The sequence below is a fragment of the Schistocerca cancellata genome, chromosome 2, assembly GCF_023864275.1.
Source record: "Schistocerca cancellata isolate TAMUIC-IGC-003103 chromosome 2, iqSchCanc2.1, whole genome shotgun sequence".
Lineage (NCBI taxonomy): Eukaryota > Metazoa > Arthropoda > Insecta > Orthoptera > Acrididae > Schistocerca > Schistocerca cancellata.
In genome coordinates this window covers 830,654,605-830,681,862 of record NC_064627.1, presented here as the reverse complement: position 1 = coordinate 830,681,862, position 27,258 = coordinate 830,654,605, and the positions used below count along the sequence as shown (strand labels likewise).

The window sequence follows — 27,258 nt, the reverse complement described above, 5'->3', positions numbered from 1 at the left end:
TGTTCTGTATTTGCCAGATTTGAACTAATTTTTCTCAGTTCATCCTTTAAGTTGATAGTGACACACTATCAGTTCAACCAAATGCATACCGTCCTAGCTTTCCTGATGACCATTTGGCCTTCAATGACCATTGTTTCTGTACTAGCATATGGTCATTAATTCAGCTCTCATTAGTCACATTCTTGAAAAGATAAGGTCTCTTTGTAGCAAAGAGGATTAATTTGTAGCCAGGAGCTCTAAAATATTTCTTTCATGTGTGGGTTATTAGAATAGTTGGTTGACGCAGTTGTCAGACAATGTATTTGGTATCATTTCACAAGATTGATTGTCCTTACTGCCAATAATGTATGTATGGTTTTTCCCAGTCAGTGTTAGTCAGTTTAAAGTCTCCACCTACTGCTACTGTATGTTTGAGGTGTTTCCATGCAATACAGTTTAGGTTATCTTTGAATGATTCTATGACTGTTACAACTCAATTTGGTGGTCTACCTCCACTGACCCTGACTTCTATTGTCCATGTTAGTTTGCATTAGAATTCAGTTTGAATCTCGCTAGCCTTGTCGTTTTGATATAGCGGAGATGCTGAGTCACAGAGAGGCACAACTGGCATAGTTGTGCCTATCTGAAACTCAGCATCTCCACTATATGGTGAATAGCAACTTTCCTTCTCATAATATTGTTACATTCCATTCTGGATTTTCCATCGTTTGATAGACTTGATGTTTCTCTTTTACTACAGTAACACTGACCTTTTCCATGATCTTTCTTACAGCATCTTTCTTGATGATTTGTGTCACTTTGCCAAATTTAGGTATTACACTATAATCTCAACATCTCTATAATCTTAAGAACTTCATAACTTTGCTCTCTTATTGCAAATCTTGTTGAACCTACTGACACATGCTGTCAAAATAATTATAAACAGTTTTTGAAAGGTTTCCAACTTATATAAGCAGGGAGCGTACAGCTTATTATATGTTGAACAAATAACAGTTTGATACTGGTACAGCTCGAGCTCTGCCTAGAGCCCACAATGGCTTCAGAAAAGGAAGGGGAACATATGACAATCACACAATATTAAATGTGATATTGGGACAGCCATTGCATTTGTACTGATGAGCAATCCCTCTCAAAATATACCGAGGGTCTCAATGAGACCTTTGCAGATCGTAACTACCCTCCCAATCTTGTACAAAAACAGATCTCCCATGCCTTATCTTCCCAGTCACCCAACACTTCCCAAGTCCCACCATCCAGCCACAGAGGTACATTCCCCTCATGACTCAGTACCACCCAGAACAGAGCAACTGAATTACATTCTCCGCCGGGGTTTCAACTACCTTTCACCATGCCCTGAAACGAAGAATGCCCTACCCACAATCCTTCCCACCCCTCCTACAGTGGTATTCCACCGACCACCAAACCTAAGTGGTACACCACCAACCACTAAACCTGCACAATATCCTCATCCATACATACACAACCCCTGTTTCCAACCCCTTGCCTCATTGGTCATATCCCTATAACAGAGCTATATGCAAGACCTACCCCATACATCCTCCCACTGCACCAGTCCGGTCATGAATTCCCTTATCCCAACAAAGGAAGGGCTATCAGTGAAACCAGTCATGTGATCTACAAGCTAAGCTGCAATCACTGGGCTGCATTCTATGTGGATATGACAACCACCAAGCTGTCTGTCCGCATGAATGGCCACTGAAACTGTGGCCAAGAAACAACTGGACCAACTGGACCACCCTGTTCGTGAGCATGTCACCTGACACGGTGTCGTTCATTTCAATGACTGCTTCACAGCCTGTGCCATCTGGATCCTTCCCACCAACCCCAGCCTTTCTGAATTGTGCAGGTGGGATCTCTCCCTGCAATATATCCTATGTTCCCATAACCCTCCTGGCCCCAACCTCCGTTAGTCATTGTCCTTAACCATTTAGCCCCTTTCCTGTTCCCATTCCAGCACTACACAGCCATTATCTCCTCACCAAATAACCCAGTCTTTTTACTTCTCTCCTTTTCTTCTACCCCATCTCCCCTCTCTCGCCCACCCACTGTCCAACCTCTCAACTGCACCTAGCTGCCCTACTCTCCACCTCATCCCTGCATGCTCACAGCACCACTTTGCCATTTCCCACCCATATCCAGCTATCCCTCCCCCTTTTTGCCCTTTACACCCACCCGGTTGTCTCTCCCATAATGCACTGCTGCTCCCAGTCTGGTTCCAGCTGTCAGAGAGTGTGGTCGTGTGTGTGTGTGTGTGTGTGTGTGTGTGTGTGTGTGTGTGTTTGTCTATTTTTGGCCAAAAGCTAACTGTCCGAGTCTTTTTGTTGTGTTTTCCTGCAATTCAGCAACTCCACTATATGGTGAGTAGCAACTATCCTTTTCATTGTATTTCTACATGAAACATTTCCACCTAACACCACGACAAGAGAAAAACATTTTTCGTACACTGAAGCATAAGTAGTGGGGAGAACTGCTGATACCCTCCTTATCTTCATCCTCAATTAAATTACAATAATGTTAACCCTCACCAAATGAGACAAAATATACTACTGCAGCATTAGAATCTGTATCAGACCAATGCCTTCAGCACTGAATAATTCTCTGCTTTTGGATGCAGTAAAATTGGCTTTCATGTCTGATATTAGTTTCTAATGGATAACTTTATGTAGTGAACAATCCAAACTTTTGCACACCCCAATTGTTCAGAAATTAGCTTAGCCGAGGAAGCTTCTTTGGACCAAACAGACGTACCAGAATTTACAAATTCCTTATTCCCCTCGGCTATGCAACATCTATCTATTCACCCAATGTGAAACACCAAACAGTAACAAATTATTTAGCATGACCACTCAAATTTAGTGGACAGATGTGATTAAAATAGTCACTTAAGAGGTCAAAAATAAAATGTCCAAATGTCCAAGCACAGCTGTCACATGTCAGTCTTTACTTAAATTCCCCAGTAATAAGGAGGTACAACTATGTTCATGTTATGAATATAATTCAGAAGATAGTTGAGCTACAGTGATACAGAAATTCAGCAAGTTTTCTCTGGATTCCAGTGTGGAAGGCATACAAGAAATGAGTAGGTGAACATGCTTGCATGGAATGCAACACATTCTGGGCATTTACTTAACATCAGTTTCTATGTGTCCAGCTGCATCCCTGAGGGCATATAACAAGTGGAAAGAGGAGCATGAAGAAACACAATGACAAAGAGACTGCCAGTATTATAAACAAGTGGAAAAAGGATAGCAAGGAAAAACAATAACAGAGAGACTGCCAGTTCCTTCTGAGAAATCTTGATTTATAGACTGGACATGCAGTGGAGGACATCTAATGTTGAATCATACAGATTTCAAGACATTCTCTCCACCGGATTCTTCATAATGAACTGATTTTTCACCCATATAAAATATGTGTGGTCCAGCAATTGTCAGTACGGGAATATGTAACATGAAGAACATCTTGTGAAGATATGCTTACAACCACACCCCATGTTCTTTTCTGATCAGCCACATTTTCACCTCAGTGGGTGTGTAAACAAAATCACAAGCAGGCATCATTAGCCCTAATTTTTTCCAGGAAAATCATCGTGCTGTAACTGTGAATTTGGATCATTACTGAACTATGCTGCAAGAGTTGCTGCAGCCGGCTTTTGAGCCAATACAATTACAGGATACTTGAATCATCAGACTTAGCCCCATGCATTTTTTTTTTTCTTTGGGATTATCTGAATTCAAAGGTGTATTGCAACCATCCCAACACCCTGGAAGACCTACAGAACAATACGGAGGCTGAAATTGCATAAATACCAGAAGACATGCTAGAAAGAGTGTATGAGAATTTCAGAAAATGACTGCGGCAGTGTATGGTTTGTGAAGGTAGACATTTGACGGATATACTGTTTAAACCATGTAATTAGAAACATCCAATATGAGAAAAATAAAAATGTAAGTTTCTAAGTGTTCAATATTTTTTTAATTTCATTCCCAAATCAGCACTTTACTGCACTCCACTCTGTACGAATTTTGACTGCTGCTTTAATGAGGAGTCCTAGTACGTGGAAACGAACGAAAGGATCTTTGTCTCTCTGTAGTGCATGCTGTGTCCTGTGTCAAGACAGTGTTCAGCCACAGGAGACACTTTAGGCTGACCCAGTCTGGTGTGACGTCTATGTTCAGCACATCTATCCTTAAACAGTGTGACATGTTTGGTCAATGTATGATCTCCCAAACTGGCATGGGATTTTATGTATCCCTGGTCTCCTTATCCCTAGGTTGTCTTTAACAGAACCCAGCATAGTTTGCACTTGTGCTGGAGGGCGGAAGACACATTTTATTTGATGTTTTTTGTACAGCCTGCCAATCTTGAAGGACATGCCACCAAAACACAGTAGAAAAACCATCCTTGTTTAAAAAATTCTAGAAACTCTATTTAAAAACGAAATTGGAAAGAAATTAAAGACAGTCCACAATCCCGCTTTGCCTATGTCTATCAGATCATCTTAGTGTGGCATACTGACAGAAACAGTACAGATCTTGGAAAAAGCGTATATCGTTATATCTTTATATTGTATTTTCTGTTCTTTTTGTACGTCAAAGACTGACTGGATTCAGTAATACTGTTTATGGAAGTTCAAGAAACTTTATTTAAGATCGAAACTGAGAATAACACCTTCAATCATACATTCACCCATTGTAGCTAGTATTCTCTAAAGTACTGAAACTATTTTCATTTTCACACTTCACCTGAGAAACAGAATATCATAAACTTATCTCAGATGATTGGTTGGTTGGTTGGTTGGTTTGGAGGTGGGCGGCAAACAGCGAGGTCACCAGTCACATCAGATTAGGGAAGGATGGGGAAGGAAGTCTACCATGCCCTTTCAGAGGAACCATCCTGACATTTACCTGAAATGATTTCGGGAAATCTTGGAAAATCTAAATCAGGATGGCCAAACGCAGGTTTGAACAGTGGTCCTCCTGAACCCAAGTCCAGTGTGCAAACCAATGCGCCACCTTGCTCGGTATATCTCAGATGGAATACACAGCAATGACAACATGGTTCTTGCCGACAGAAGCATTTCTTTGTCATTTGTGTTGGCTCGCAAGTGAATGCAGTTGTTGGTTCTTCCCCCTCCTTGTCAATTACGAGTTGTAACCAGTGTACACATTTGAGTACGATGTCAACATTATCAAGCTTCTAAATTTCAGTACTTTTTTGAAGCAATCTCCATTTGCTAATCATTATTCCAAATACACATTCTACCACTTGCTGAGTCCTAGAAAGACATTTGTTGAAAGTAGTATGCTTTGGTCCAAGTTTTGACACTGGAAATTGTCTAATCAGGTAAGTCTTCAGTCCAGATGCCTCGTGACTGACTCGTTGTTGGCCATCTATTAGACTTTACTCAGTTGCAGTGTATGAGCTTCAGTGGTCAGCCATAGTCACATGACCTTACGGACAACCTGTTGGTCAGACAAATACATCCCCAATGGGTGTTCTGGCTTAAGAGTGTGGAGTTGCACCAACATATGCTATGGAGCTTGTTGTGGGGAAGAGTTGGTGTTGTTTTATTTACCACTAAGGCTTTCATAGATTTAAGTGCAGCTTATGACAGTGTCTGAAGACACAGGCTGCAGTACAAACAAATTTGGAGAATTCCGTACAGTAGCAGCCTTCATCTCATTGTATTCTCACAGGAAGGACTTTTAAAGTGATTACCAGAGAAAAGATTAGCTCTGCCAAAACACTTAACAAGCAGCTGCCACAGGGCTAAGTCCTCACCCCGCTCTTCTTCAATCATTATATTTCTAACTATATTTGTACATAAATTTATATATATTTATATAATAGAGGGAAACATTCCACGTGGGAAAAATATATCTAAAAACAAAGATGATGAGACTTACCAAACATCAATTTATACCAATAAAAGTAATGGAATCTCATCAGTATGAATAATCTTTTATTTTTCCACACTGAATTACAGATTCTAGATTACATACAGATCATCCTTTTTGATATATGCAGAGGTAAAAAAATATACAAGGGCAGGACAATGTCTGCTGGGTTTTGTTGGTGAAGTATATACACTAACAGAAAAGAAGTTGCAATACCAAAAAGAAGTTGCAATACCAAAAAGAAGTTGCATGACATAAACGAAAGTTGGTAGGTGTGTTCCTACATTGGAAAGATGAAACCTGTTCGCATTTCACGCCAGTCACGTAAGAGTGGTGCTAGTCGCACCACTGTGAGGATGCAAATCAGGTTTGCTTTAAATACATGGTGTAATTATCATCAGCATTATTTACCTATGAGATCAGATATGATGTCAAGATAGGTATATATACAGGTAGATACACAAACAACTCCACAGCACAGCCAAGGGCAGCCATATGGTGCCCCCCTATGCCACCTGTTTATGAGTCTCCTAGAGGAAGCCTTCCTAGCCTCCCAAAACCCTAAACCTATGGTCTGGTTTAGGTTCGTTAATGATATCTTCATGATCTGTACTTAGGGCCAGGACACCCTATCCTCATTTCCTCACAGTCTCAACACTTTCTCTCCAATCCACTTCAATTGGTCCTCCTAAACCCACCAAACCGAACTTGCAAACTTCTTGGATGCTGAGCTGCTCATCCCTGGTGGCCTCATCTACACCTCTGTCCACATAAAACCCATCATTTCGACAGCTGTCACCCCTTCCACACCAAAAAATCCTTGCCATACAGCCTGGCCACCCATAGAAGGCTGAGTCAGGAGCTCCCTTGCACAGTATGCTTAAAGTCTCACAAAGGCCTTCACAGACAGACACTATCCCCCACACCTAGTTCGTAAACATATTTCCCATTCCATATCGCCACACACTCCCAATCCTCGCACCACCCCCAAGAACCAGCCACAAAGTAGAACCCCCTTTGTCACCCAATACCAACCTAGATTAGAACAACAGAACCACATCCTTCATCAGGGCTTTGATTAGCTATCAACATGCCCTGAAATCAGGGACATCCTACCCATGATCATTCCCACCCCTCCCAAAGTGAAGTTCCACAGCACACCCAACCTCCACTATATACTAGTCAATCCCTATGTATCTCCCAATTCCCATCCCTTACCATGTGGATCATATCCCTGTGAAAGACCCACAAACAAAATGTGCCCAACCCACCAACCCAACATTTCCTATACCAATTCTGTCACAGGCTTATCCTACCACATCAGAGGCCAGGTCATCTGTGAAAGCAGCCTTGTTATACACCACCCCTGCTGTGCTCATTGTTCAGCTTTTTGTATTGATTATGGTTAACTAACCAGCTCTCCACAAAGATAAATGGCCACCACCAAACTGTGGCCAAGAGCAAGGTGGACCTTTGTGTGGCACAATATGCAGCTGCACATAATATACTTGATTTCAATGGCTACTTCACAATCCGGAGCAGTTTGGATCCTCCCCTCCACCATCAGCTTTTATGAACTGCGCAGATGAGAGTTATGCTTACAATGCACTTTCTGTTCCTGAAATGGCCTCAACCTATGGTAACCTACTGTCACCACACCATCCACCCAACTGTTTCTGCCTCCAGTGTCCTGTCACCACATCACAATTTGCCTCCTCTAGCCCTCATTGTGCGCTGCTCTCTGCGGTAGTCACCTCGATAGTGTGATGTCTACTGGAGGGGGCAGCAGCCCATCATTTATTGCTCCATCTCTGAGTAAGCAAAGGCCTTATTTGCACTCACAAACTGACATCTGGAATTTTCAATGTGAAAGTGGGACAATAAACTGGTTCTCTAGCTGAACAGTCAGCCAGTTCATTCCTGGGATACCCATAGGACAACTGAGCAGGTCATATGCCTAAGGGCCAAGAGAAGGTCATGGATAGCAGAGTCCACAGAGTGATATGAGTAACAGTGGTCAATGAACTATAGACTGTTTACTGAGTGACTACAAATTAAAATGTAGTCAAGGGAGGCTTGCTTAGTAAAATGTAGGGCTCTGTTAATAGCTAACAGCTCTGCCACAAAAACACTACTTGTTCCCAATGACAAATGTTATTCCTGACCAGCAGGACATGGTTTTAAAGCCAAAAGTGTAAATCACAGTAGTACTCCAATACTCTTGGAGAACCGAAAGGAACAGACAGCTAAAGGCCATGGGAGCGAATGAAACTTTGAAAATGTGGAATAGATCAGTTCTAATTTGAGGTTTGGGTACCAACCAATGGTGGAGAGAGGGGGGGAGGGGGGGGAGGCTACAGGGAAACACAAGAGAGGACAACTGTTGATTCCACCTTAGGGGTGACTGTCAGGGAGTTGACGCCCCTCATATGCAAAAAGAATGTGATAAGTTGGATGAGAGGAAATTGTCAGATGGTGTGTAAGTAAGCAATATGTGATACTGTTGGAGCTGAAGGGGAAAGAGTCCCATTTCAGCAAAGAGACGGCCTACGGGACTAGTTTGGAAGATGCCAAGGGCCAGTTGAACACCATGATGAGGGACTGGGTCTAATAATTTCAAAGCTTAAGGTGCCATTGAGATACAAATTTGGCAACCATAGTTCAGTCGGAATTGGATAAGGTGCCAGTAAATACAAAGAAGGGTCACACACTCTGTACCCCGAGAAGTGTTGACAAGGGAGCAGAGAATATTAAGCTTCCACAAACAGCTGGTTTTTAGTTGACAAATATGGAGCAGAGAATTCAGCTTTTTACCAAGGAGGAGGCTCAAAAAATGGGATTGTGCAACAATGACCAAGAGCTGGGTAGCCAAGCAGAGTTATGGGCCATGATGGACTGTAGTAAATTGACAGAAATGCATGACCTGCATTTTTGCTGAAGAGAATCAGAAACCATGGGAAGAGGTTCAAGCAGAGGCCCTTCACTGGTGCCTTGGAAACAGTGTTCAACCAAGAGCTCTACAAAACGCAAAAGTCATCAACATACAGTGTGGGGATGTCAGTGACCCAACGTAGGTAACTAGCCTGTTGATGGCAATGAGGAGTGTGACACTCCGCAGAAAGCCCTGTGTGGTGCAGTTCTCTTGGACCCATTGAGAGTTGAATGCAGTACCAATTCCAACCCAGAACAACCGGAGGAATAAAAACTGATGAATAAAAATTGGTAGAGAGCTCTAAATTTTCAGACTGTCACTTGTAAATTGTGCCTTCTGGAAATCACATTGAAATGGAGACAAAAGGCCTCAAGGTTCAAGAATCCAGCATAATCTGTGTGCAACCATTTTTTAAGAACTTTGCAGAGCATGTTGATGAGGCTGAATGGTCGGTAGCTGTCAACAGACTGTGGGTTTTTGCCTCGCTTACAGATTGGAACAATGATTCTACCTTGCCATTGTGAAGGGAAGATGCCTTTGAGCCAAATGCAGTTGAAGATCCTGAGCAGATGTAGCCTTTGAGTAACATTCAGATGTTGGATCATCTGATTGTGAATTGAATCCGGACCCAGGGCTTTACCACAAGATGAGACAAGAGGCAAGATCCTGAAGCAGTTTCCAGTCAATCAAAATTTCATAGTAGTTCATTATATAATTGGTATTCATGGAGTGAGGGGTGAAGCATGGGGGATGTCCTCAAATTCTTGTTTTTGCATTAGAAAGGTAGCTGGGTAAGAAGAGGATGCTGACGATGTTGCAAAATGAGTCACAAGGTGTTCAGCAACAACCCATGCCTCAGCACAGAGACCACACTGAAGAATAAGACCCAGAACACATGTTGATCTTTGCTATCCCAAGTGACTACAGAGTTTGACCCATAACAGGGAAGAAGAGGCATATGTTCCCGAGGAGGAAACATAGCATTCCCAGTATTCTTTCTTACGCACTTAATTAGAAAGTGAGCCTTAGTGTAGAGTCACTTAAAAGTTAGGTGGGTGGACTGTGAAGGATTTTGCTTGAGACTTTGCAGAGCCCTACGATGATCCTGAATAACTGTAGCAATGTCTCTGGTCCACCTTGGGATTTGCCAGTGCCTGGGTGTCTATAGAAAGAGGAATAGCAGTTCCAGCACCACTGGTGACACCTCCCACAACCTCATCGATGTAATCTGACAGAGAGAGGGTGACGGTGACAGTAGAGGTATGTAACTACAGTTGGCTCTTCAAACAGCCCGTCGTAGTAATCGGTCTGTCGGGCAGTGACAAGACAGTGACAGAATCACCAGGAAGTGACCACTGTCACAAAGATCATAGGAGAGCGACCAATGCAGCAAAGCTATAAGATTGGGGGATGAGATCATAAGATCAGCAGCCAAAAAGGTGCCAACAGTGGCACTGAAGAGGATAAGAGTACCATTCTTGAGGAGGCACACATCAAAATCAGAAAAAAGCTGATCCATCAAAAGGCCCCTACCACATGAACTGTTACTTCCCCACAGGGAGTGGTGCACACTGAAGCCCCCCATATAGGAGTCAAGGAAGGGGAGGGGAGGGGAGGGGGAGGGCACAGCTGTTGGATTCAGGTGGTCATCTCAAGACTGGAGGTAAATATATGTTACAAATGGTGATCAATGTGGTAGTTCGCACTCACACCACTATTGCTTCTAACATGGAATGGAGAGGAATCCACTCACTGAAGGCATCTGCGCGAACCAATGTACAGACCCCTTCTGTTGACCTACTGAGGCCAGTACAGATTCAACAGAAAGCACAGTAACTATAAAGCATTGGGGAATGGTCATCAGTGAAGTTATTCTTGGAGGGTGATGCAAAAACTGCAGAATAACTGGAAATCAGATGTTGCATTTCCAGCAAGTGACAGCATATTCATAAACAGTTCCATTACATCAGCAAATTGAGCATGTTCTGGTTATGCACGAAGGGGCCAGGAGCACTGGACACATCCCACGACCATTAAATGTCACCAGTGCAGGCAGGACCCTATCAATAAACATTGGCTCATAATTCACCAGCATCAGGGGATCCAGCACTTCCAGATCACTGAAGTAGCCTTCTCCAAATTCTTCTTCTTCCTCTCTTTCACAACTTTTAGTGAGGTTTTATCAACTGTAGGTGTGGGGAGAGATGAAGAGCAGACTGCCCTGGGACCCACAGGCTGCAGCTCCTTCAGCCACTGGCTGGTGTCAGGCCTCTGCTCTATGGGTTTCCGGGGAGAGCAGTCCAGAGAGGAAGCCTGTCACCTACAGCGCTCGGAGGAAAAATCTGTTTCTCCAGTTGAGTGTGGGAAGTGCTTCCTAATATGTTGTTGCACAGACCACAAGAATGGAGGATGGTGGTAGATTTGCTTTGGAAAACAATAAGTGGGCAGGGGGAAGGGAGGGGGTGGGGTGGAGGGAGGGAGGGTGGAGCAAGCAGTGACTTTTGTGCAGGTGGTCATCACGTCCACGGGGTCCCCCCCCCCCCCTCTCTCTCTCTCTCTCTCTCTCTCTCTCTCTCTCTCTCTCTCTCTCTCTCTCTCTTTGCCTCAATACATCAGGATATGACAAGCAGTCAAGTGGCTTATATTCTTAAGGTTTCTTTTCTTTTTTGAAGACTGAGCAGACTGGTGAACATAGAGGATGGTGTTCAGTACAACTGACACACACAGACGGTTGTTCACAAGGACGACATTCATGGAGTGATCGACAGCAGATCCGCATACTGGGTCTGTCGTACAGTGGGAGCAGGAAGACACAAAAGGATACGGAAACACACAATGGGTGGTGGGACAAAGTTTCACGTGACACCCCTTAATCATAATTTTACCTTTTTCTGGCAGAACACTTCCTTCAAAGGCTATGTTCCTTCAGTTATCTCTGGGACCTTTTTGTACACATCAGACAAAATGTACACCTTGTCATTTGAGATTAGCTTGTAGCCCCTCACCTGTCTGGAGCATAACAATGTATCTGTGAAAGGTAACTCCTTGCACCATATTCAACGTTTTATTTGGGTCAGTTGTTCACATGCCTCAAGGAGAAGATTAGTGTTTAACATCCCGTCGACAATGAGGTAATTAGAGACTGAGCACAAGCTCAGATTAGGGGAGGATTGGGAAGGAAATTGGCTCTGCCCTTTCGAAGAAATCATCCCGGCATTCGCCTGAAATGATTTAGGGAAGTCACGGAAAACCTAAATCAGGATGACCGGAGACAGGTTTGAATCATCATCATCTTGAATGCGCCACTGCGCCACCCCACTTGGTCACATGCTTCAAGGGCTTGATACTGTGCAGCAGAGGAGGCCTTAATAAACAGTGATCCATTGTGTAATCTTTTTTCCCAATGGGTCAATTTCTCCAAATTTGCCTTTTACAGAAATTCAAATCAGTATAAAGGTATGGATCTTTGCAGGAAAATTAACATTGTCAGCTGGAATAGTTGTGCGCCGTACATATGCAATAGCACGAGATCCAGTACACTGACAAATGCAGTCAAATGGTATTGCATTTGATGTCCATAGTACAATATATACAAAACTTTTATGATTTACATGGTAGAGGGTGGAACTCAGTATAAAGGCAGTCAGCTCTGTGCAGTGTTAGTGTGTGCATACATGCCTTTACTGCAGATAGGAAACCAGATATCATTAGCGACAGTGCGTGTTGTGTACATAAACCAAGATTGTAACAATGCCACACAGAAAACAGTTATCATGAGGTGGAAAAGCAAAAATTGATGTGCACAAGGAACTAGGACTCTCTAATCATGAAGAAGTTGAACCATTTGAGTACAGTAATTGATAATTTCATTAGAATTGGTGCACAATATAAACAGAACATAAAATATAGGCAAAGTAGAAAATTATGTGAGGCATCTAAACAGTTTCTTTTGTGCAAAGCAAGGGCCAAAATTCATTATTCTTCTCAACTTGTTGATGATTTGCATTTGTCAGTAACTGCCAGATGTGTACGATAAATTTTGTCAAATGACAAACATCTTGCATTCAAGAAACTTGCTCTAACATCCAAACATAAATGGGATGGATTGGAGTTTGCTGAAAAACCGATGTCATGGACTTCAGAATGGTATAAGGTGATCTTCAGTCATGAAATTTAGATGGGGCAAACAGATATCGATATTAGTGGCATGATGTGAGAATAGAACAGCAGGTAAGAACATGCAGAAATTTTGGTGGTGGAAGTATTATGATTTGGACAGCCTTCTGGACTAAAGGCAAGTCATGCACTGCTTGCCTGAACACTACAGTTAACTCTACCATGTACATTAAGATGCTAGAGAGAGATTTGATTAGAATGTATAAGGACCTAGGGATCAAAAGTCTAATGTTTCAACAAGATAATGCATCTGTGCATGTTTCTGCTACAGTAAAAAGTGATTTGAAGATAAAGATATCAATGTCTTCCCCTGGCCTGCCCGTAACCTGGATATGACTCCTGTGGAAAACCATCGGGGAATACTTGCAAGGTGTATTTATTCAATGGAAGGCAATCTGAGGCCATATGTGAGCTGAAAAGTGTGATACGAGAAGAGTGAGTGACAATTTTACTGCAAGAACTACAAACCCTAACAAAATCAGTGCTGAAGAGAATTTTTGAGCTAATCAGAAAGAACTGAGGTTGGACAAAGTACTAACAACACAACAACACAACATGATATTCAGTGCCTTTAAACCAGTCTCCAACCAGGAAACGCAAATGCCTTTTTTGTTACTTGTGTTATGAAACAAACTATGAAATTCTGTCACAACTGTTTAAGTCTCATGTATATCGACTACTCTCACAATAAATTCAATACAGTACACTACAGACATTGTACTTTTACTTTCATAGGAACCCTATCTTTATACTGATTTCCATTTTTGTACGAGTTCCATGAAAAATAATGGTTTTGTTGCCGTAAAAGTATCTCCATATAATCTAAGACACACCAGGCACTGAGTAAACTGTTTCACACCCAGTCCTCTAGTTTGATCCTCTTCCCATGGGGCAGCTGGAGTAGGAAAAGCATTAGGATTGCTATTTAGACTTGTCTACTCAGACAGACAAATCAGAATAGCCACCGAGAAATTTCATGTGCAAAATGTCCGTCCTTGCATCACTTAATCCAAGCAAGGGCCCTCCCCACAGGTGCCACCCAGCCAAAACAAAGGTCATCTGGCATGATGGCCATAGCTTGGAGTCGTGATGCTCCAGGAAGACAGGCATATAGTCCTTGGCACGCACGATGAACTAGCAGCTCAGATATTAGAAGTGTGATCCCTGTGTTTTCAGGAGGCTAGATCTAAAGGGTATGTGTAATGGCCCCACAATGACGAATAGATCACTGTGTTTGCATATATGTATATATGAGTCTGTGCTGTTATTGCGCACAGAGAGTCAACACTGCATGTTGTAGGCACTATTTAAACCATTCTTCCCCATTTGGTCCACAACACAGGAAAAATTTTGAAACTCAAGGTCAAACGTGAAAGCGGGCCAACTCAGCCAAAACGTGATGTAAGGAAAAGGAATGAAGATATCGACAAAAGAAAGCAGAACCTAGTGAAATAGTCAGATCAGCATCAAAGGGTGACACCATGAGAAAGAAAGAGAAATAAAGAAAGATAATGGTCGGAGATTATAGTACAAGAAAGGAACTAAGTACTGCAATAAGTCCGGGCCCTGGTTGGTTGGTTGGTTGGTTGGTTTAAAAGAGGGGGGAAGGGACCAAACTGCTAGGTCATCGGTCCCTTGTTCCGAGTAAAAAAAGGGCAACAAACACTTAAATGGTCAAAATGGGAGAAGAAAACCACAGAACAGCAAGAAACAGGTAGAAGACATTACAATGACAAAACAGATTACCATGGCTGGCTGACCATGAGAATAAAAAGGAGAAGCCAGGCACTCTGCAACACATTAAAACCTCCACCCTAAAAGCACTAGGATGGAGGACACAGGGGGACAAAGGACATGCACTAAAACTTAGATCAAATGATAAAATGCACCCTCATGAATAAAACGTAAAATTAAATCAGCCAACGATGTGTTATCACATAAAATTAGTAGCAACGAGTCCAGTAACCGAAGATTTCGTCGCAGGGCAGTCAAAGTGGGACAGTGCACCAGAATGTGGGCCACTGTCAAACGGGCGTCGCATCGACACTGAGGTACGTCTTCACGGAGCAGGAGGTAGCCGTGGGTTGCCCAAGCATGGCCAATGCAGAGGCGGCATAGAACCACAGAGTCCCTGCAAGGGGCCCGCATGGAGGACTGCCACACATTCGAGCTATCCTTAATGGCACACAGTTTGTTGTGCGTACTGAGACTATGCCATTCCGTCTCCCAAAGCCGAAAAACCTGGTGGTGTAAAAACGATCTCCATAAGCAGTTTCCGTGTAGCCTGTTTGGCCAGCCTGTCAGCAAATTTGTTGCCTGTGATTCCAACGTGTCCTGGGGTCCACACAAACACCACTGAACAACCGGACTGTTCCAGGGTATAGATGTACTCCTAGATGGTCGCTACCAAAGGATAACAAGGGTAGCACTGGACGATAGCTTGTAGGCTGCTCAAGGAGTCAGTACACAGAAGAAATGACTCCCCAGGATATTAACGGATGTGCTCAAGAGCACGAGATATAGCCACCAGCTCCACAGTGAAAACACTGCAGCCATCAGGCACGGAATGCTGTTCAATATGTCCTCCAAGGACATACGCAAAGCTGACGTGACCACCAGCCATTGAGCCGTCGGTGTCAAGAATCGAGAGGAAGTGACAGCGGAGAGCCGCGGGGTGAACTGAGTCCTTTGGGCCATGTGAAAGGTCCAGGCGAAGCCGCTGCCTAGATGTACACCATGGAGGTGCGCGCGAATGGACCTTGAATGTAGCTGGGAAAGGCAAGGACTGCAGTTCAGATAGAAGGGATCAGATACGAACTGCAATTTTAAGCCCTGACCTGGGGTGCCGATACAGGAGAATAACTACCATGGGTGGGAAAAGGAGGCAGTAATTTGGATGTGCAGAAGAACTACAAACATGTGCAACGTAACTGGAGAGCTGTTGTGCACACCTGACCTGCAATGGAAGGACTCCAGCCTCTGCCAGGATGTTGGTCACCGGACTCATCCCAAAAGCTCCCATCGCTAGTCAGACACCACAGTGGCGCACTGGGTTGAGTAAACGCAATGCTGAGGACACCGCCCAACCATAAACCACACTCCCATAGTTAAGACGTGATTGAACAAGGGCTCTGTAGAGCTGCAGAAGCACAGAATGATCTGCACCCTAGTTGATGTTGCTCAGGCAGTGGAGGGCATTGAGGTGCTGCCAGCACTTCAGCTTAAGTTGACAAAGGTGAGGACGCCAAGTCAATCAGGCATCGAAAACCAGCCCTAAGAATCAATATGTCTCCACTACAGTGAGTGGATCATCATTAAGGTAATTTTCTGGTTCTGGATGGATGGTACAACGCTAACAGAAGTGCATAACACACAACATTGCAGCCGAAAACTGGAAGCCGTGGGCTAGAGCCCATGACTGCACCCTGTTGGTGGCTCCCTGCAGGTGCCGCTCAGGAGCACCAGTACTGGTGGAGCAGTATGAAATGCAGAAGTCATTTGCATACAGAGAGGGTGAGACAGACAGCCCTACAGCTGCTGCTACACAGTTAATGGCCACTAAAATTGGAGATACACCCAATACAGAGCCCTGAGGGACTGCGTTCTCTTGGATATGGGGGGGGGGGGGGGGGGGGCGATCTATGGGAGGTACCAACTTGGACACGGAAAGCATGAAGCGACAGGAAATTCTGGATAAAAATTGGGAGCATGCCTCGGAGACCCCACTTGCATAATGTGGCAAGGATATGATGTTGCCAGGTGGTGTCATGGACTTTTCGTAAAACAAAAAAGACGGCAACAAGGTGTTAGCATCTGGTAAAGGATGTTCAGATGGCATACTCGAGGGACACAAGATTATCAGTGGTAGAGCGACCCTGGATGAAACCGCCCTGGCACGGAGCCAGTAGGCCACGTGACTCCAGGTGGGTCCTGGACGAAGGTGAGGACGCCAAGTCAATCAGGCATCGAAAACCAGCCCTAAGAATCAATATGTCTCCACTACAGTGAGTGGATCATCATTAAGGTAATTTTCTGGTTCTGGATGGATGGACCCAACTGCCAACAGACCATACGTTCCAGCAGCTTACAAAGTACGTTGGTGAGGCTGATGGGCCAATAGCTATCCACATCAAGCGGGTTTTTGCCGTTTTTGAGCACCGAAATGATGGTGCTCTCCTGCCAGTGCGAGGGAAAGATGCCATCGTACCAGATCCAGTTGAAGATCACGAGGAGATGTCACTTGTAGTCAGCCAAGAGATGTTTAATCATTTGACTGTGGATCCGATCTGGCCCAGGAGCAGTGTCCCGGCAATGTGCAAGGGCACTGGGGAGCTCCCACTCTGTAAATGGGGCATTATAGGGTTCACTGTGGCATGTACTAAACGAGAGGACTTTCTCTTCCATCCGCCGTTTGAGAGAGCAAAAGGCTGGTGGGTAATTCTTCGACACAGAGGTGCGAGCATAGTGCTCAACAAAGTGCTCAGCAACCGTGTTTGCATCAGAAAAATGACATGCCATTTATGTTAACACTGGGAACAATACCTGTTGGGTCTGGTACCCAAAAACTCATTTGATCTTTGCCCAGACTTGGGAAGGTGACGTATAGCACCCAATGGTCAAGACATATCTCTCCTAACACTCCTGTTTCCATCTTTTGATAAGCTGGTGGACGTGGGCACGGAGCCGTTTAAAGGCAATGAGGTGCTCCAGGAAAGGGTTCCACTTACGCCGCTGTAGAGCTCACCGACACTCCTTAATTGCCTCAGCAACATCCAGCAACCAACAAGGGACTGTCTTTCGCCGGAGGCATCCTAAAGAACGAGGGATCGCGTTTTCCGCCGCTTCAACAATCGTTGTAGTTGCCTGCTCAACCAACACATCGATGTTACCATGTGGGGGAGATTCAACAGAGACAGCAGTGATAAAAGCTTCCCAGTATGCCTTGTTTAAAACCCATCTGGGCAGGTGTCCGTAGGTCTGACACCGGGGCAGTGACAGGAAGATGAGAAAGTGGTCACTACCACACAGGTCATCAAGTGCTCTCCAGTGTATAGATGGGAGAAGGCCAGGACTGCAAACCAAGAGATCAATGGCTGAATATGTGCCATGTGCCACACTGAAATGTGTGGGGCACCTGTATTTAAGAGGTAGAGGTCGAGTTGTGACAGTAAATTTTCGACATCTCTGCCTCGGCCAGTAAGCACGGTGCCACCCCACAAGGGGTTATGGGTGTTTGCTTCTCCAGCACGGGGGAGGGGACCAATGTCCCCTGCGTTTGGGGGCAGGGGGGGGGGGGGGCCTTGCTCCCAAAGTAGGTGCTTTGGGAGCAACGGAGGAAGATTTGCCCCATACCACCAAGGGGACAGATGTATTCTGGTGGCCCAGAGGGACCACTGTTCGTGGCACAGAGTGAGGAACCACTAGCATTTGGGATGGCGATGGTGACATAGCTGCAGAATATGTCAACGTCAACTGAATGGGGTGTAATCTTTCAAATTTGCGTTTAGCCTCTCTTTAAGTCAACCGGTCCAGGGTCTTGTACTCCATGATTTTCCGCTCCTTTTGGAGTACTGAGCAGTCTGGCGAGCAGGGGTAATGTTTCTCTCCACAGCTGATGCAAGTGGTAGGAGGTGCACACGAAGTATCTGAGTGCAGTGGATGTCCACAGTCTCAACATGTGGTGCTGGAAGTGCAGCGGGAAGACATGTGCCCGAACTTCCAGCACTTAAAGCACCGCATAGGGGGAGGGACGTATGGTTCAATGACACAGCGTTAAAACATCACCTTGACTTTTCAGGCAATGAATCACCCTCAAAGGCCAAGATGAAGGCACCGGTAGCAACCCTGTTGTCTTTGAGTCCCCTGTAAATGGGCCGGATGAACAGAACACCCCATCATTCTAAATTGGCGTGGAGCTCATCATCAGACTACAATAGGAGACTGAGATGGAAAATGACCCCCTGGACCATGTCGAGGCTTTTATGGGGAGTGACGGAAACAGGAATATCATACAACTTGTCACAGACAAGTAACCCTCGGGATCAGGCTGGGGCTGCTGTCCGAATCAAGAACGCGCTGTTTCGCATCTTGGACAATGCTGTCACTTCTCCAAACTTATCCTCAAGGTGTTAAACAAAAAATTGAGGCTTTGTAGATACAAAGGAGTCCCCATCAGTTCTGCTACAGACTAAAAACTGAGGTGAATATGGCTCTCTCCGTTTTGTAGCCCTAGGACAGGGAACAACAGAAGAAGTTGACATACCCTAGAAAGTGCCCAAATACTTGAATCGCAGGTGGGGATGCAAAGCCATGACGAGAAATTCAGGAGATCGAATCTAAGGGTACTATGGATAACATGTGCACCACGTAAGGCATCCTTCCCCATATGGCTCGCACTTCTGTAGAATTTTGAAAGTGGCAGGTCAAACCATAGAATGGGACCTGAACTCATAGGGCCGAAATGTGTGAGACTCCTTTTAGTTGCCTCTTACGACAGGTAGGACTACCTCAGGCCTATTCTAATCCCCGGTCCCGCAGGGGGGAAAGTCTGGGCCCTGTGCTCACCACACCTGTACTCACGAAAGAGTTGTGAAATTCCCGAGAGGATATGGGAAATAGTGAGATTCATGCTGCCTATCTGTCATGGTGGTTGTTAATGATGTTCAGATAAACTTTTCATCACAGTCATATCTCAGTGGTAATTTTTATAGTAAGTCATTTCACTGTCAAGTTTTCCATCAAGATGAAATCTAAGTAATATAATTTGTGAAAAAATTAGAGAATATGACAACCATATAATTACATCAAAATAAAGCCTGATATCTGAACTGCTGAAACTTAATGAGTATGATCAGGCACACATATGTAGCTCACATCAAATGCTCCTAATATTAGCTGTTTTATAAACTCACCTCTAGGTCTTCCACAGTTGTTTCAGTATCTCCAAAGTTGTTAATGACTGCACAATATTTGTGAGGAGACAACAGACCAATCCGAATTGATGGCCATTGTTTCCCATAAATAGACTTGTAAAAATCATCAAAATGTTCTAATGCTTTATCTTTCGGTGATTTCCTCTTTGCAATGACAGACTGAAATACAGACAGAACAAATGATAATCATGGAATAATTGCTACAGCATTGTTAACACGAGCTCTCAGTTTCATTTATTGTTTCCTTTAGGTTATATTTAAAAAAAGTTATTATGAAAATGAACAAAAATAAATAAATCTCTTTGCAAACACTAATACTCAGAAGCACAGATGTAAGCTGCTGTCTTTAGTTATAAAGAAGACTTCTGTGATTTAAGTAATATTTTGTGATCTAATATTTACCTGACTTTAATACCTTCATCTCCAATATAAAAATAAAAAAAGATACAAAAATCAAAACAGGAAAGATGCAATACAGAAAAAGACATCATGCACTAGACATTTTCCAGAATCAGTGAAGAATAAATATGAGGGTTTGCTGAAAAATAATGTCTCCAAATCTTTATGTTTGAATAAAACAAATATTATTTAAATTCTACATCTTTATTCTTCATGTCCACATATTAGCAGCCCTTTACCACTAAAGGGCTCCAAATTGTAGCATGTAACATGGTGGTATGTAACATTACTATGTCAGTGAGTGGAAACAGGCTGCTGTAACCGAGTTATGAATTTGAAGAATTTGTCCGCAAATGCAGCACCCTCTCATTCATCATAACAATGTCAGACCACATATGAGTGCTGCAACATTTGCCACAATCCAGCACGTTGGATTCACTAGTATTGCAATCAACCCAAGCACGCGTTCAGAAACAGAAGAAATAGTAAACAATGCTCTTGAAACTGTCATTGACTGCTTTTATGTGAATCGTCTCAAGCTCAATTGTAAAAATACAAGACGCTACCTATTCAGTTCTGCACATCTAGGGGTACTACACCAATGCTAAGTTAACACATGGCGAGGAAGTAATAAATAATGTGGAAACTTCAAAATTCTTAAGTGTTCATATTGAAGAGAACGTTAACTGGAAAAAGCGCATTTTGGAATGCCTAAAACAACTTAGTTCAGCCCATTTTCCCTTAGAATCACTGCAAATCTTGGGGAGACAGAAATCAGTAAGTTGACATAGTCTGCATATTTTCATTCAATAATGTCATATGGAATTATGTTCTGGGAGAACGCATTCTTAAGAAAGAAAGTTTTCACTGCTCAAAAACATGCTGTGAGAGTAATATGTGGTGCACATCCACAAGCATCTTTTAGATGACTATTTAAAGAGTTTGGCATTCTGACTACTACTTCACAGTATATTTATTCCCTCATGAAGTTTGTTGTCAATAATCCACTGCAGTTCAAAAGGAACAATTATGTACATAATTACAATACCAGAAGTAAAAATGACACTCATTAGTCCATATTAAGTTTTTCTTTATCGCAAAAAGGGGTGTACAATATTGCATGAAACATTTTTGATAACTTACCGAGGGATATAAAATGTTTGACAGATAGCAAAGAAAAATTTGAAATCAAACTAAAAAAGTTTCTCTGTGATACCTCTTTCTATTCTGTAGAATTTCTATTACTATAATAAGTAAAATGTGGTGAGTAGGGATTACTAACTCACATCTGCAGATATTTTTACAGAAAAAATAAGGTAAAAACCTTTATAAATGTTCAACATGTAGCCATTTTTTTATATATGTAAAATGACTCATTCCAAATCATTATGATTTATCATGCAAATGACCCATAGGACATGAAACTACCTAACATCACCGTCACTGATCGTCCTCCGTATAGTCCCAACTTCATCCCATCTGAATTTCATCTGTTTACAAACCTTTATAAATGCCTCCAAGGACTTCACCTTGATAGTGCTGAAGCAGTGCAAGCAGAGGTGAGCCTGTGGCTCTGTCGACAAAGTCAAACATTCTACAGTCACAGTATCAACAACTGATCTCTCGTTGGGAGAAACGTGTTCGTCGCCAGACTGGCTATATTGAGAAATAAATATGCAGACAAGCAGGATAAAGATGTAAAATGTTAATAACATTTGTTTTATTTAAAAACCTTTAAGAGGTATCACACAAAAAAATTTGGACGCAATACTTTTCAGCACGCCTTCATGCATCTATAGGTAATACACACTGTTTGAAAACTTTAAGTATTTTCTAGTAATGGAGGACTTCGCTGATATTGATATAATGATTCTTTTAAAGCAAGATTAAGAAGTGTAGTATTCTACTATAGGTCGAAATGTGTAACACTATTAATAAATTCATTTCACTCATGCTCTAGCACTTTTCCTCCCAAAGTGCAAAATTAATTATCATTTTAAATTGGGAATCTGAGTGGTTCTAACATTTTATAATACCAAACGAAGTACGGAGCAGACCAGGGTGAAGGAATGAGGGGCAGAAAGTTTGGGGGGGGGGGGGGGCCAAGAAGGGAGGGAGGTAGAAAAAGGGATTGTTGGAGGCACAGTTGTCATGTACACAAGTCAGATAAGCTGGTGTTTGAAAGGGGGAGGGTAGAGGGACGTTCTGACAGCACAGCTTATGAAACTGAGCAGGTTGCACTTAGCGGCATGCTCTGATATAATGTAATTTACCTTACGTATAACTGAATATAAATTTTAGAATTTTATTATGAACAAACATGTAAATATATGCATGCAATAATTTTATTTCTGTTAAAGAAACAATACTGACCCTGCTTCCCAATGCTTTGATCCTGGTTGTGTTTACATACTGACTTCAATTTTCTACCAATTTCCATCTTTCAGCAGGAACACATTTCTGTATTTTTAGTACAAGAATAAGATTAATTTTAAGTTTCCATTACACTCATGCTTGTATTATTACTTTACATATTATAACGTTGAAAAATTTCTGCAGCCATTTTCCAAAAACCTGCAAGTACCCGTCTTGCAACAGAGAAGGCATCTACATTAATTCACTAATTTAACTTCTAACACTCTGAAGTGTTTAACATAATGGTGTGCATGTATAGCACTTTTCAATCATTGTGTTCCAAATTGCTATGGTAAAGACCTCCATAAGTTAAAAGGTTCAAGTTATGTTTTGTGAAGTTTCCATTATAGAGAACCATATATTTCCAATATTCCACTGATGTGTAAATACTGAGCAATTGCTTCACCTAATGTTACATCTACATGATCATTTCCCTTTAAATCCCTGTACATAGTTCCAAATGCATAATGCATTCAAAAACTGGAATCAGAACCATTACACATCGTGGCATAAAATCAAATAGGTCAACCAATGAAACGATGTACACAAACTATCTGAAGACAGAATAGACAGAGGTCCAATTCCTTTAAGTTGAATGATGATGATAACAGCATAAAATCAGAGGTTTGTACAACAATACACAAAGGATCAACAGTTGGTTCTCAAGAAATGTGATAATCAAGTTGCCAACCATCATATCCCACTCATGCTTGGTGGATCACATGCCAGGTAAATGTGCACCGCAGAAAGAACTGGTGACCATCATTAGCTGAAGAAGGCTTGCACATTCCTCACAGATGGTTGGGCACTATAATACTGAAATATTTGTGCACAGTTGTCTAAGGAAAAGGCAGTACCTCAGGCTCTAGAGTCTTCCTGATGCAATGGCTGCTATTCAGGTTGCCTCCAACATGTAGGAGTCATGAATGCAAGTCGTACGAATTAGTGTCAACCAATTTAACTATGATTTTTCTCACTATACTGCTACAGAATGCAAGCTATCTTCCACCACAGTAGCACTAAACCATATGTATGCTGTCATCATTATAGGATTGGTCTGAAAACACTACAGTTGGCAATCCAGTATCAAACAATGGCATTCACATTCATTTCATAGATTTTGGTGTTCCCTCAATAATGGCAGCCTGAGTAATAGAATGCATGCCACTGTTTGATCATGCATGAAATTGCGCTGGACAGCACAACACACACAGATTGAAATCCACTGTAATGTTCCAGCACTGATCAAACACTGTACACAAAGTTATGTGGTCATATGTGGTTATGCAGGCAAGGTGGCAGTAATCTCATGCTGTGAGTACATTGAAGTGTCCTGCACCCATCCATTACTTAGTACAACCCACTTTTATCCCCTGGTTTCACATCTTATAACTGAGTTGAACAGTCATGATGTGACAAATCCATTATACCAGAGATAAAGTATTCTGTCCTCGGATACCAATTAAGCACACTGGTGCTTACTTTCACATTTTAGTTTGTTTAACAGCCTTTCACTGGCTGGGCTTGCGATAACACTGACACTAAGACCACTCTGCTGTGCTTATGTGTACACCATCTCTGCAATATTAATCACTTAAGCAGGTGACAAAACTCGTGGCATAGCGATATGCATATATATATACAGGTGGCGGTAGTATTGTATACATTAGGTATAAAAGGGCAGTGCACTGGCAGAGCTACCATTTGTACTCAGTCGATTCTTGTGAAATTCTTTCCAACATGATTATGGCCACATGATGGGAGTTAAAGGCACTGAACACGGAATGGTAGTTGGAGCTAGATGCACGAGACATTCCATTTCAGAAATCAGCAAATTCAATATACTGAACTCCACAGTGTCAAGAGTGGGCCAAGAATACCAAATTTCATGCACTACCTCTCATCACAGATAATGTAGTGGCCGATGGCTTTCACTTAATGACCGATAGTAGCAGCATTTGCAAAGCAATGTCAGTGCTAAAAGACAAGTAACACTGCATTAAATAACTGCAGAAATCAATGTGGGATGTACCACAAAAATATGCGTTAAGACACTGAGGTGAAATGTGGCATTAATGAGCTATGGTTACAGACGATCTACACGAGTGCCTTTGCTAACAGCACACCACCTGCAGTGCCCCTTCTGGGCTCATAACCGTATCAGTTGGACCAGAGACAACTAAAAAACCATGACCTGGTCAGATGAGTCCCAATTTCAGTTAGTATGAGCTGATGATAGGGTTCGAGTGTTGCACAGACCATGGACCCAGGCTGTCAAAAAAGCACTGTGCAAGGTAATGGTGATTCCATAATGGTGTGGGCTGTGTTTACATGGAATGGACTGGGTCCTCAGTTATGGGTCGACAGAAGCGTCCAATCCCACGCGTCGGCTTTGACCCGTGACGTAAGGGTGTTGTGTGTGACGTCATGACGGCGCAGAGTTTGGTTTGAGTGTGGCTGTCCCCAGTTCTGTTTTCTTATTTTATTTACTTTTCTGATCTGTTCGTTCTATCTCGTGAGATTTTTTTAAATTAAAAAACACTTATTACTTATTTTAATTGTCTGTTTCCTCCAATTTCTGTTTCAGTTTATTATATTTATCTTCCTGATCTGTTCGTTCTATCCTGTGAGATTTTTTTTTTTTAAAGACAAAAAACACTAATCGGCTACTGAAGCATCTTTATCTTCTATGGGTTGCAGGGGTTACGACCCCTGAGGAGGTGGGTGGGTATTCATGCATGGCTGTCTTCACTTACACGTTGTAGCTACGCAAGGCGACTAAATTTATTTATATTTAGTTTGCCCCCCACCCAAAACACCCCATTTCCCGCGCTTGTCCCGTTAGTGTCATTAGGCTTCTTGTGGAAAGTGTGTGTTTTTGTTTCCGCCATATTTGTGACGTCATGGGTCAAAGCAGACGGGCGGGATCGGACGCTTCCGTATTTCCTCAGTTATGTTTAGTTGGTTGGAGACCATTTCCAGCCATTCATGGACTTCATGTTCCCACACAATGATGGAATTTTTATCACTGACAATGCCTCATGTTTAGTGTTTTAGACTTTTCTGGCGGTTCAGTGTCATCTCGTGGAATCGGGTGTACTGCTGATGGTCTGCGTCTTCCCAACACAATATTTCAACATCATAATTCGGTGTCTTTACCAGGTGTTTTTTGTGACTGGTCAACAAGCTAACCGTATCCCGTGTTTATGCCAGGGCGGTGTCTTGTGTTCCCTAGCTATCTGCACCAATCTGGCCATTTCTGGTGGTGCTGTTTGCCTCTAGGTGTTCCATCTTCCATCCACACCCATCCACACCTTTTCCCACTGTTTTCCCCAGTGGCAGCCATGTCAAGGCATTCCATACTAAGTCTGTTCCCAGCAGATGCATTACCAGTACAATCGACATGCTGCAGATGTTTCCTACGCTGTTGGCAATCATCCTGCCTTCTAGAATGCCCCCGCCATTCTCCTAAACTTGTGGGTCTGGTACTCCTTTACAAAGTGCGCTGCCTACCAAATCAGGCTGCTGTGGGAATTGTATATTCTGTCTATGCACTCCACAGTAATCTCTCATGGCAGTGGCCGCTGTCTGGAGTTCTGTACTGTGTATGCTCCTAAGGTGCATGGTGCCTGAAGGTTCACATGGTTAATGTTGTTCTGTCTTTTGTCCATGAGCACTACAGTTGTCTCCCAAGGAGGTAGTTACTGCCCCATGCTCCATAAGAGATTCAATCCCATTAATTACATCTCCTGTTGTCGGAGGATCATTAATGCTGAAGGGAACTTTTTTCCATTGTCTCTTTGTAATTCTAATGCTGAATTCCACTTTGTATTGGTCTGGTATCCTGCTTCCCGGTTGATCAGGTTCTCTCTCATCTTGATTTCGATAGATTTGGTAATCACACTATCCCAGAATTTGGGGGTCTGAGTGAGGAACCTTGTTTTATCATAATTCATGGCATGTTCAAGTTCTAGGGAATATTCTGCTACTGCTGATTTAGTGATCTGTCACAGCCTGCTATGTTTTTGGTGTCCTTCCCATCTTATTTCAAGTGTTCTGGTGGTTTGACCGATGTCAGACATACAACATTCACCTGTTATATGGCAGATACCATGTTTCCTTAACCTCCAGATCATCCTTGACCGTTCCAAGGAGCAACCTGATCTTTTTAGATGGCCTGAACACACTTTTGATTTTTCAGGATCCTGCTGATCTTTGCAGATATAGGACCTGCATGTGGTAGAAAGGCTACCCTCCTGGTCTCTTCTTGTTCTTCTCCCATTATATCAGGTCGTCTGGTGAGATGTAGTGCTTTGCGGATGTCCCTGTTTGAGTACCTGTGGTGGTAAACATTTGCTGCAGATGTTCTAACTCTGCCAAGCTGTCTGAACCGGACAGTGTCTTGGCTAGGTGTACAAGTGTTCTCAGTAACCTGTTCTTCTGCAATGGATGATGGCAGCTGGCAGCCTGTAATATAAGTCAG

At 42.9% G+C, this 27,258-nt stretch overlaps 1 protein-coding gene across 1 annotated transcript in view; it reads right to left on the bottom strand.

Annotated features, from left to right (window-relative positions):
• LOC126162723 (5-methylcytosine rRNA methyltransferase NSUN4) overlaps positions 1 to 27,258 on the bottom strand; it is a 76,386-nt gene that overhangs the window by 38,280 nt on the left and 10,848 nt on the right. Inside the window, exon 2 of the mRNA XM_049919385.1 lies at positions 19,941 to 20,120. Coding sequence (XP_049775342.1) covers positions 19,941 to 20,120 — 180 coding nt within the window. The remainder of the gene's footprint in view (positions 1 to 19,940; positions 20,121 to 27,258) is intronic.